The following is a 12,450-nucleotide window of genomic DNA, read 5'->3' on the forward strand; positions in this document are numbered from 1 at the left end:
TAACCATCTTCCGTCACCACCATTCGTCGATCACCATAACCATCACCTTCCTCCAGTCATCACTGTCGCCTATAGGGTGTATACTACCAAATCAGATCCCATAGACGACAATAGTAACGTGTGGCTGAAACTCCTACCTGCAGCGTATCAATCGACATAAACGCCACCGATATAAATACTACCACCCCTCACCTTTAAAAATTGGGAGGGGGGGGGGGGGTGAAGCTGCTCATTTCTGAGATAACGGGTAGCGTTTATGACTACCGTAGTTCCGCACAAAATTGGAGTACTTTTTTTTACAGGTAAACCATACATGTTTCAAGCACAAGCTATTTTCAAAGTTCTGCCCATTTTCAACTCTATCCTCCCCTCATCCCGAATCAGGCCACCGATCTTATCGGAGGTCGGACTCTGGATGGGCGTGTTCGAAACCCTAGTGGTATATGGACACGTTAAATTGTTATCTATCTATCTATCAAGCACAAGGCTACTTGACACAGTGGTACTAGATGAAATAAAATTGCATACATTTATTTTGTTTGCCCAGATGAAACCGTTTTTTTTTTTTTTTACAACCAACACACTCACATTTATCACCAATCACAGGAGTTGTGGTGTTCACTTTTCTATCAAAAGTTGGGTGCACCTCGAACTTTGACCCAGCCGAGTTATTTGGTTTAGTATTACCTATAATCATTCATAGATGACATTCCGGTCGACACCATTCCTGGTCATTGAACATCATCACCATCGTTTAATTATCGTTGTCGCTATGATCACATCCCCATCATCACTATTACTGGACTGAACATCACCATCACGATCATCATGAACACCATTGATCACGAATGACCATCATGGTCATGATCATTCAATGATCACTGGCCTCGCCATTCACTGATCACATCACTTCATTCTTCATCATGAACAGCATCCTTATTGCCAGCTACTTATAAACACACATTGAAATAACATATACAATGAACAATATACTGTCACATCTTATCTACGTCAACGTGTATAATTATTCCCATTAAACAATGTCCGTATTACACAAGTAACATAATCTTGAAATACATCACACTTAATTTAACATTTCATTAACAGTAACATTTACATACAACTACTAATGCATTTATACAACAGTGTCTAAATTAAAACACAAATTCGATAAACTAAAATATATTCTACTTACAGTTGTCTCCAACCCAAAATTAAGCAATTCGAAATATTTAACAATATTTCCACAATGCTTCTCTCACCAAAAACTGAAGTGTGTGTACACTAACTAACGACCGCCGGTAGTAGGGGTGCATAGTAGATGGTTACAAGTGCCTCTTAACAATGCCAGAAGTAACTACTGAACACTTCCCGAAGTGGTCAGACTAAGCCCACAGCTAAAAGCTGATGGGGAATGGCAGGTGTGTGGCACAGATAGCCACAAGAGACAAGCACCTGTCGCGGTTGGAGAGACAAGGACTAGGATGTGGAGGTGGACAGCGAAAGAAGTTGAAAGATAGGAGGAGTTGCCAAATCGGGAAGAAATGAGATGGGGTTCAAAGGAGAGAAAGGAAAGGGGGCAGTGGGATTAAAAAAAAAAAAAAAAAAAAAACAAAGTGTGCACCAGCGTAAACCACACGCACATTTGTTTTTACAAAAACCTGTACTGGCAGTTAAAGTATAACACACAATTTCTCTTAGCAAGCTACGACTCGGGTGTAATTTATACCTTTAATTACCAAAGTATTTACAATGAATAACTGCAATTTATACTTTTAATTACCAAAGTATTTACAAAGATTACCCTTGAGCTATATTCCTATACAAAATTACAATCAATTAATTCATTTTACTAGTCATTCTTTTATGCATACACATTTACCTCACTAATATTTTTTTCCATGATTCTTTGCAAACAATTGGTAAAGAAACAACGACGGTGACCAAGCTATATTTAGCCACAAAGTATTTGGAAAACCGCTGTCCAGTACAACACTTTTTAAAACTATTATTCTGAGTTAATTGCATAAAGATTCTACGCGGGATTGATTAATTTGTAATTGTTTATTACAAATAAAAACAAAATATTGTAGTTTTAACTTTAACATAGGACTTTTAAGATTCGTTCTTTATATTGAATATAGGCTTGTGGCAAACATTTAGTGTCCTCTGTTTCTTCCAGCCTCGGAAAGTCAAGTCATCACAAATACACCAGAAATAACAGACAAAGGTATATGAATATTTCGAAGATATGGGGCCGAATTTACAAAGCCTGTTTTTCTTAAACGCAGGTGTTATTATAAACATTGTAAATGTATGTAATTGCACACGTGTGTGATATAAACAGACTTTGTAAATTTGGCTCATTATTTTTAATGATAATGTTGTCATATGTTTGACAGGAAATAACTTATACTGGGCCCACATTTTCTAAGCCATCATAACGCTAAAAACTACAGCACACGTCATAATGACATCATAGCTTACGATGATTTCACCATTTCGGAGGCAAAGATTGCTTCGAAAATATGGACCCAGACTTATAAGTTAATATACTTATACACACTTTCACTTGCCTGACACATTTAATTGTCATATAAGTTAGTTATACAGTGGAACTTTGTTAATACAAATATTTCCAAGCCAATAGAAAATCTACATTTATATTTTAACAGCATTTCAGCATATATCGCCAATCATTAAGTTACGGTTTCATAGTGAAATCAGTTTCCTAGCTCATTTCTAAACAGACTTGTCGATTTATTTTTTAAAATTTTGTAATGACATATTTGCTTCATTACAAAAGCTGTAATGTCGAGGTTGACTGTTGCATACATAGATATTAACGCACTGGCGTAGGGAATAATTAAATCCTTTCTGGCCTCTCAAATTGTCTCGTGCCGTTGCTGGGACTTGAACCTGTAGCACCGAATCGCCCGCAACGTGCAGACTTGCCACGACACGTTCTGAGCTATCTAGAGATCCATATGTATGTATTATTTATGCATATATGTATGTATGTACAGGTATGTATGTATGTATGTATGTATGTATGTGTGCATGCATGCATGCATGTATGCATGTGTATACGTATGTCACACTTATTGTTCTAATCATTTTGTTTAATATATCACCAGTACAAGAATCACTACCACCAAAGTCAACAGAAGCTGGTAAGTACTGTTTTTGTCTCCTTGGTAGGGTCGTTTCTGCCATTTGTACCTAATACATGTCAAAACAAAACAAAATCGCTTTTAAATGGTAATAAACCACTTATGCCTGTTTAATATGTCTGATATGCATTCTATGCAATGGTTATGTGTATTAAATATAAATAAAGTTGAGGTACATTTGAGGTGCGCTCTGTGTCTAATGATCCAACACATTTTCATTTTGAAAGACGACCTGTCAGTATTATCCTTTATCAATGTCCAGTGATACCTATCTATCTATCTATCTATTTTCATTTCAAAAGATGACCTGTCAGTATTATGCTTTGTCATTGTCCAAACATTGATACCTATCTATCTATTTTCATTTCAAAAGACGCCCTATCAGTATTATGCTTTGTCAATGTCCAAACGTTGATACCTTGCTATATATCTATTGTCATTTCAAAAGACACCCTGTCAGTATTATGCCTTGTCAATGTCCATGTCCAGATATTGATACTTATCTATCTATCTACCTATCTATCTATCTATCTATCTATTTTCATTTCAAAAGACGCCCTGTCAGAAGTATGCCTTGTGAATGTCAAAACATTGATACATAGATCTATCTATCTATCTATCTGTCTATCTATGTCTCTATCTATCTACACTTCAGTCTCTCTCTCTCTCTCTCTCTCTCTCTCTCTCTCTCTCTCTCTCTCTCTCTCTCTCTCTCTCTCTCTCTCTCTCTCTCTCTCTCTCTCTCTCTCTCAATTAATATTATTGCATGGCCAGTAATAAAACAATTGTATTTCAAAGTCATATTAACTTACTGTAACAACACACTAATAATTTTGTTCAATATATACCAGCACAAGAACGAAGCACAAAGCCAACAGAAGCTAGTAAGTACTTCGTCTGTTGTTTGTTCTTTCTTATTGGTGTTGTGTCTATCATTTGCACCCAATTAATGTGAAAACAAAAGAAAGTTAAGAATTTGTATTATGTATTCTAATAACTCACTTATACACGTAGGTATACGGCATAGGCATATTTTTGTAGTGTGGCTTTTTGCCCGAATTGAACGAAAATGCCCAAATCTGGATAACAAATTTTTTTCATATTAGCACTGCTATGAAACAGCTATATAGAGTTGTAAACAAATCACTACGCATTTTCTACATGGATTAATTTTATGAGAATGGACTATACTCATCCAGGTTTTTGTAATACCCTAAAATCAATCAGTTTCTCATAACTCTAAAGTGCACGTTCGTCTGAGAAGTAATGGTTATCGAGACAAGTACTAGTTACTTTTACATAGTATCTCCCCCCCCCCCCCCCCCCCCCCCCCCCTAAACATCACAGACTTTAACCTGTCTCTGTCATACCCTTATGCAGGTTTGTAGATTAACTAAAGTTAGTGTCCAATAATACAGGCTGAAACTAGGGTCTGCGCCTTTAAGTTAAAAATGTGTGACGGTTCACCGCGTATCTCGACTGACGGTTATTTATTTATATATACATGCAATCAAAGTATGTGATATTTTTCAGATCACATACTTCAAGAATTTGGTAACTTTGCATATTACATGTAAATTAATCGAGGTCACGGCACTAGGTTTATTGGCATTTAAGCGAACGTACTAGGGTGACACTCCATAATAGACGTATTCATTCATATTCGTCAGACAAAGCCGTTTCAATAGCATCTTTACATTGAAAGCTGCCCAGCCATTACTGGTCACTGAACATCATCACCATCCTGGAATCATCGCAGTCACTATGTTCAATCACTGGTCAAATTCCCATCATCGCTATTACTGGACTGAACATCACCATCAGGATCACCACTTTTCACGAATGACCATCATGGTCGTGATCATTCACTGACCACGGGCCTGACCATGCATTGTTTACATCATCACTTTAATCTTCACCATGAACATCATCCTAATCGCCAGCTACTTATAAACGCACACTGAAATAAAATAAACAATAATTAATATACTGTCACATTTTATCGACGTCAACATTTCACATGGTGTTCAATTATTCCCATTAAACAATGTCCGTATTACACAAGTAACATAATCTTCAAATACATCATACTTCATTTAACATTTCATTAACAGTGACATTTACATACAACTACTAATGCATTTATACAACAGTGTGTAAATTAAAACACAAATTCAATAAACTAAAATATATTCTACTTACGGTTGTCACCAACACAGAATTACACAGTTCGAAATATTTCACAATGTTTCTCTCACAAGAAATTTAATGTGTCTGTGCAAAACCAAAGTCATCTCTACTCTGTCGTGACTCTGAAAGCTTACACAAAAAACTAAAGTGTTTACCAACGTAAGCCACACGGACAAATTATTTACAAAAATCTGTACTGGCAGTCAAAGTATAACACACAATTTCTCTTAGTTGACTAGTTGCAGTTTATACTTTAAATTACCAAAGTATTTGCAATAATTATCTGCAATTTATACTTTTAATTTCCAAATTATTTACATTAAATGTTCTAAAATAAACATAGATGTGAAAAGATTACCCTTGACTTGTGACAAACGTTTATACGTTCACCTATATTCCTAAACAAAATTACAACCAAATAATTCCATTTACTACTAGTCACTGTTTTATGCGTACACATTCACCACACTAATTTTTTCCCATAATTCTTTCCAAAACAACTGACAAAGAAACAACAACGGTGGCCAAGCTATATTTAGCTACAAATTATTCGGGAAACCCGTTGTCGTCCAGTACAAGACGTTATAAAAATATTATTCTTGAGTTAATTATTTGAAGATTATGCGTGGGATCGGATAATCTGTAGTTGTTTATTACAAATGAACACAAAATATTGTAGTTTCACCTTTAACATAGGACCTATATGTTTCGTTCATTATATCGACTATAGGCTTGTTTCAAACATTAGTGTCCTCTTTGTTTCTTCCAGCCTCGGAAACTCCAGTCATCACAAATACACCAGAAATAACAGACAGAGGTATATGATTATTTCGAAGATATGGGGCCGAATTTACGAAGCCCGTTTTTTTTTTAAACGCAGGTGTTATTATAAACACTGTAAATATATGTAGTTACACACGTGTGTAACATAAACAGGCTTTGTAAATTTGACTCATTATTTTTAATGATACTGTTGCAATATGTCTGAGAGTTTAAATTTCAGGGAAATAACTTATACTGGGCCCATATTTTCTAAGCCATCATAGCGCTAAAAACTAGAGCACACATCATAATGACGTCATAGCTTACAGTGGTTTTACTATTCCGAAGGCAAAGATTGCTTCGAAAATATGGGCCAAGACTTTTAAGTTAATATACTTATACACACTTTGAAGTTAATATACTTGACTTGCCTGACACATTTAATTGTCATATAAGTTATACAGTTGAACTTTGTTGATAGAAATGTTTACAAGCCAATAGAAAATCTACATTTCTATTTTAAGAAAGCATTTCAGTATATATCGTCAATCATTAAGTTACGGTTTCATAGTCAAATCAGCTTCCTAGCTCACACCTCTGCACCACGGTCAGGATACAGCACGCGCAGGGGAGTTAGCTCATTCCTAAACTCCCTGTGCGTGCTGTAACCTCACCGTGGTGCAGAGGTGGCCAATACAGCACAAAGCCCCTTGTTTTCTTCGAGATACAATTGGAATTTGAGTAAAAGTCAGTATCTATCTGTGATATTTGTATTTTTGCACAGTTCTTTACACTGTTTTTAGTTAAATCTTAAATTTTTATATTGATGTTGATCATCACTTTATTTGTTTGCATTACCATAGTTTGACACCCAATAGCCGATGTATTTTTCGTGCTGGGGTGTCGTTAAACATTAATTAATTCCCATTTCTAAATAGGCTTGTCGATTTTTTTTTTTATTTGTACTGACACATTTGCTTCATTACAACAGCTGTACGTTTGTGGCGTTCTTCTTTCTTGGGTTAAAAAGATGTTTTGTCAAAATAACATACACTTATAATATAACGTATATATTTTATATATTAACAATTGGTGTTAATTGGTGTTAATTTTAATATTTACATTTTATGAATATACTGAAAATGTTGACATAACAGTAATCTAGATCAGTGAACCTTGACACTCGCATGTTGAAAGAAAACTATAAAACATAACAATGAAAAATACACGAAACGAAAAAACAAATGGCTAGTTCTGTTGTATGTCAAAGAAAGTTTGTTTTGTTTAACGACACCTCTTGGGCACCTGCTATCCTATCTGTGAGATGGTGCATATAAAACATCCCTCGCTACTAATGGAAAAATGTACGCATGTTCTTCTGTAAAACTATGCCAAAATAACCAAAATGTTTGACATCCAATAGCCGATGATTAATAAATAAATAAGCTCAAATGGTGTCGTTAAACAAAACACGTTTTATATTATTATTATTATTATTATTATTATTGTTATTAATATTACTTGAAGTTTTATGTCTGTATGTATGTACTGATGTATGAATATCTATATATTGTATGTATATCGACGTTGACTTTTACATACATAGATATTAACGCACTGGTGCAGGGGATTATTAAGTCCTTTCTGGTCTTACAAATTGTTCCTTGTCATTGCTGGCACTAGAACTTACGACACCGAATCGCCCGCAATTTGCTGACTAACCACGATGCGTTCTGAGCTATCCAGATATCCATAAAAAGGATGCTATTTAAGTCAACCACATCCATGGGGCCTACAATCCACACGGTCGATCCCATTTATGTGCATGACACAGAGGGCAGACCTGGCACTGGCTAGTATGTATTGATGTATGCATATCTATATATTGTATGTATGTCGAGGTTGACTGTTACATACATAGATATTAACGCACTGGCATAGGGGATAATTACATCCTTTCTGGCCTCACAAATTGTATCGTACCGTTGCTGGGACTTGAACCTGTGACACCGAATCTCATGTATGTATGCATGTGTATATGTATGTCACACTTATTGTTCTAATCATTTTGTTTAATATATCAGCAGTACAAGCACCACTACCACTACCACCAAAGTTAGCAGAAGCTGGTTAGTACTTGATCTACTGTTTTTGTCTCCTTGATAGGGTCTTTTCTGCCATTTGTACCTAATACATTTGAAAACAAAAGAAAATCCCTTTTAAATGGTAATACAAGCACTGATACCTGTTTAATATGTCCGATATGCATTATATGCAATGTTTATGTGTATTAAATATAAATAAATAAAGTTAAAAGAAGAAAAAAAAGAGGTACGTTTGAGGTGTGCTCTGTGTCTTATAATCCAACACATTTTCATTTGGAAACGCCCTGTCAGTATTTTGCCTTGCCCAAACATTGATACCTATCTATTTTCATTTCAAAAGACGCCCTTTCAGTATTATGCTTTGTCAATGTCCAAACATTGATGCCTATCTATCTATCTATTTTCATTTTAAAAGACGCCCTGTCAGTATTATGCTTTGTCAATGTCCAGACATTGATATCTATCTATCAATCTATCTATCTATCTATCTATGTATCTATGTATCTATCGATTTTCGTTTCAAAAGACGCCCTGTCAGTATTATACATTGTCAATGTCCAAACATTGATGCCTATCTATCTGTCTATTTTCATTTCAAAAGATGCCCTGTCAGTATTATGCTTTGTCAATGTCCAAACATTGATATCTATCTATCTATCTATGTATCTATCTATTTTCGTTTCAAAAGACGCCCTGTCAGTATTATGCTTTGTCAATGTCCAAACATTGATACCTATCTATCTATTTTCATTTCAAAAGACGCCCTGTCAGTATTATGCTTTGTCAATGTCCAAACATTGATATCTATCTGTCTATCTATCTATTTTCCTTTCAAAAGACGCCTTGTCAGTATTATGCTTTGTGAATGCCCAAACATTAATACCTATCTATCTATCTATCTATCTATCCATCTATCTATTTTATTTTAAACGACACCCTGTAAGTATTTTGCCTTGTCATTGTCCAAACATTAATACCTATCTATCTATCTATCTATCTATCTATCTATCTGTCTGTCTGAATATGTACATACCTAACTATACCTCAGTCTCTCTCTCTCTCTCTCTCTCTCTCTCTCTCTCTCTCTCTCTCTCTCTCTCTCTCTCTCTCTCTCTCTCTCTCTCTCTCTCTCTCTCTCTCTCTCTCTCTCTCTCTCTCTCTCTCTCTCTCTCTCTCTGTCTCTGTAAATTTTATTTTATTGTAGGGCCAAAAAATACATTTGAAAGTTATATTAACTTACTGTCAAACAAACTAATAACATTTTTTTAATACATACCAGCACAAGACCCAAGCACCAAGGCAACAACGGAAGCTAGTAAGTACTTCGTCTATTTTTTTGTTATTTTTTTTTACAACGCAATCTAATAACTCACTTATACACATAGGCGAACTTCTTTCTCCCATTAAAATTAGTTGTCTTCTGAAATTTGCAGATGTTAAAGTGACTGGCCCTAGTTTGTAAACACTACGACGTATATTTCACTATTAAAGACGTTCTTGATAATTTAAATTAGAAGTACTTACATTTTATTGTTTAGAATATTCATTTTCGTACACCTGAAGTGGTTCTGGTCATCCATGTTTATGTAATACCCGAAAATCAATCAATTTCTCATAACTCTAACAGCGCACGTTCCCCTGAGAAGTAATGGTTATCGAGACAAGCACTTGTTACTTTTAGACAGTATTCACCCTTAAACTTCACAGACTTAAATGTCAAAGTCTCTGTCATATCCTTATGCAGGTTTGTAAAGTAACTAAATATAGTGTCCAATTATGCAGACTGCAACTAGTGTCTGCGCCTTTAAGTTTAACAAAATGTATGATGGTTCACCACATAACCGACTGACGGTTCGTGCGAATGTAAAAAAGTTTATTTATTTATTTATTATTATTATTTTTGTATTGCTCCAGATCAAGGTGACAATGTGACAGTATTTGTAACATACTCATGTACACACACACACACACACACACGCACACACACACACACACACACACACACACACACACACACACACACACATATATATATATATGTGTGTGTGTGAAAGAATAAATGAATCAACGAGGGGAATTTGTTGTTTTGTTCTTTGATTTTTGTTTTCTTTTTGATGGAGTAGAAATACTGTTAAAAACAAATGAGTAGTTAGCAGACAGACGTATCTTTTTAGCTTTTTTTTTTTTTTTTTTTTTTTAAATAAAAAGATCAAGCAACTTACCCTAGCAGTCATTAAATTGTCTATACTCGCAATTTTGTAAATAAATTTATTTATCCCATTCAAATTTTGAAAATAGCTTTTATTATATTAATGCAGAAATATCTTTTGAGCATTTTCATGGTGTAAATGCAATATTTAATAGTAATTGTTGACCAGTTTACAGTTTTAACCAAATAAGTATGCATCTTTCCAAAAATAACTATATTTAATACCAAAACGTTAAGTGTTCACCAACGTAAGCCACAGTCCAAATGCTTTACAAAAAATCGTATTGTCAGTCAAAGTATAACACACAATTTCTCTTAGCAAGCTATGACTCATAGCTGCAATTTATACCTTCAACTATCAAGGTATGTACAATGAATAGCTGCGATTTAAACTTTTAGTTACCAAAGTATTTACAATAAATGTTATAAAATACACTTAGTGGTGAAAAGATTACCCTTGACTTCTGACAAAAGTTTATATGTTCAGCTATATTACTATAGAAAATTACAACCAAATAATTTCATTTACTATTCATTGTTTTATGCGTACACATTCACCACACTAATCCTGCCCCCCCCCCCCCCCCCCCCCCCCCCATAATTCTTTACAAACAACTGGCAAAGCAACGATGGTCACCAGGCCATAACTTATTCGGGAAACCCCTGTTGTCGTCCAGTACAAGTCTTTACAAAAATGTTCTTAAAGGAACATTCCTGAGTTTGCTGCATTGTAAGATGTTTCTGACTAATAAAATATTTCTACGATTAAACTTACATATTAAATATATTTTCTTGTTTAGAATAACAATATTTTAGGAAAAAAAGATGAAATTTAACCTAGTACAGATATCAGAACAATCAGAAACACGTTTAATATACAGCCACTTATATTGTATGCAGAAACATATTTGATATGTAATTACAATCGTTAAAAAGTCTCTGTTAGTCAATAACATCTTAAAAAGTGCAGCAAACTCGGTAATGTCCCTTTAAGTTAATTATATGAAGATTTTGCGTGGGATTGATTAATTTGTATTGTAGTTTCACCTTTAACATAGGTTTCAAACAGTGTCCTCTTTGTTTCTTCCAGCCTCAAAAACTCCAGTCATCACAAATACACCAGAAATAACAGACAGAGGTATATGATTATTTCGAAGATATGTGGCGGAATTTACGAAACCTGTTTTTCTTAAACGCAGGTGGTTTAGTATTGTAAATGTATGTTGTTACATGCATTTAAGACATAAACATGCTTTGTAAATTCGGCCTGTAAGTTTTTACCGTTCTTCTTTATTTGGTTAAAAAGAGGTTTTGTCAAAATAACATACACTTATAATATAACGTATATTCTACATATTAACAAGTAGCAGTTGATGTTAATTTTATTAATTACATTTTATGAAAATATTGAAAATGTAATCTAGATCAGTGAACCTCGACACTCTTATGTTGAAATAAAAATATACTAAACGAAAAAACACATCTCTAGTTCTGGTGTGTATCAAAGAAAGTTTGTTTTGTTTAACGACACACATTGAGCACATTGATTTATTAATAACATGGAATTGCATCATGGGATCATCTGCCATTACAATTCACCATCAATGTGAATGGTTTGACCAAATGCAATATGGCCAAAATCACATACTGCCATATTCTTAATGATGCAATTTCTTGTAAAACTCAAAACTGCAGTATATTTGGTCATCTACATGAACTTGATATTTTTTATAATCAAATTGTTAATGCATCAAAAACTTAACATTTGATTAACATAAAACTTTGGTGCTTTACTTCGCTCAACGGCATATTCGCTGAAGTGCAGAATCGAAAGAACCTCAAACGACTTACTTTCCCCACATGCGTTGTACAAATGTGTATGTCAAATGTGTATGTGTAAATCGCTGGCACAAGCTACTGTATATTATGTAATCAGTTTTGTGTGTCATGTTTAAATATGTTCTATGGATCACTGATCTGAAATAAAACATCTATTATTATTATTATTATT

At 34.3% G+C, this 12,450-nt stretch overlaps 1 protein-coding gene across 3 annotated transcripts in view; it reads left to right on the forward strand.

Moving 5' to 3' along the window:
- LOC121377638 overlaps window positions 1-12,450 on the forward strand; it is a 70,473-nt gene that overhangs the window by 40,701 nt on the left and 17,322 nt on the right. For 2 of the 3 annotated variants that reach the window (XM_041505707.1, XM_041505706.1), the window contains 7 exons: window positions 2,183-2,230; window positions 3,138-3,173; window positions 4,025-4,057; window positions 6,133-6,180; window positions 8,210-8,254; window positions 9,510-9,545; window positions 11,530-11,577. In XM_041505707.1, the coding sequence (XP_041361641.1) occupies window positions 2,183-2,230; window positions 3,138-3,173; window positions 4,025-4,057; window positions 6,133-6,180; window positions 8,210-8,254; window positions 9,510-9,545; window positions 11,530-11,577 (294 nt within the window). The remainder of the gene's footprint in view (window positions 1-2,182; window positions 2,231-3,137; window positions 3,174-4,024; window positions 4,058-6,132; window positions 6,181-8,209; window positions 8,255-9,509; window positions 9,546-11,529; window positions 11,578-12,450) is intronic. The other variant, XM_041505708.1, reaches the window with a different exon arrangement.

The sequence above is a fragment of the Gigantopelta aegis genome, chromosome 7 (genome assembly GCF_016097555.1).
Source record: "Gigantopelta aegis isolate Gae_Host chromosome 7, Gae_host_genome, whole genome shotgun sequence".
Lineage (NCBI taxonomy): Eukaryota > Metazoa > Mollusca > Gastropoda > Neomphalida > Peltospiridae > Gigantopelta > Gigantopelta aegis.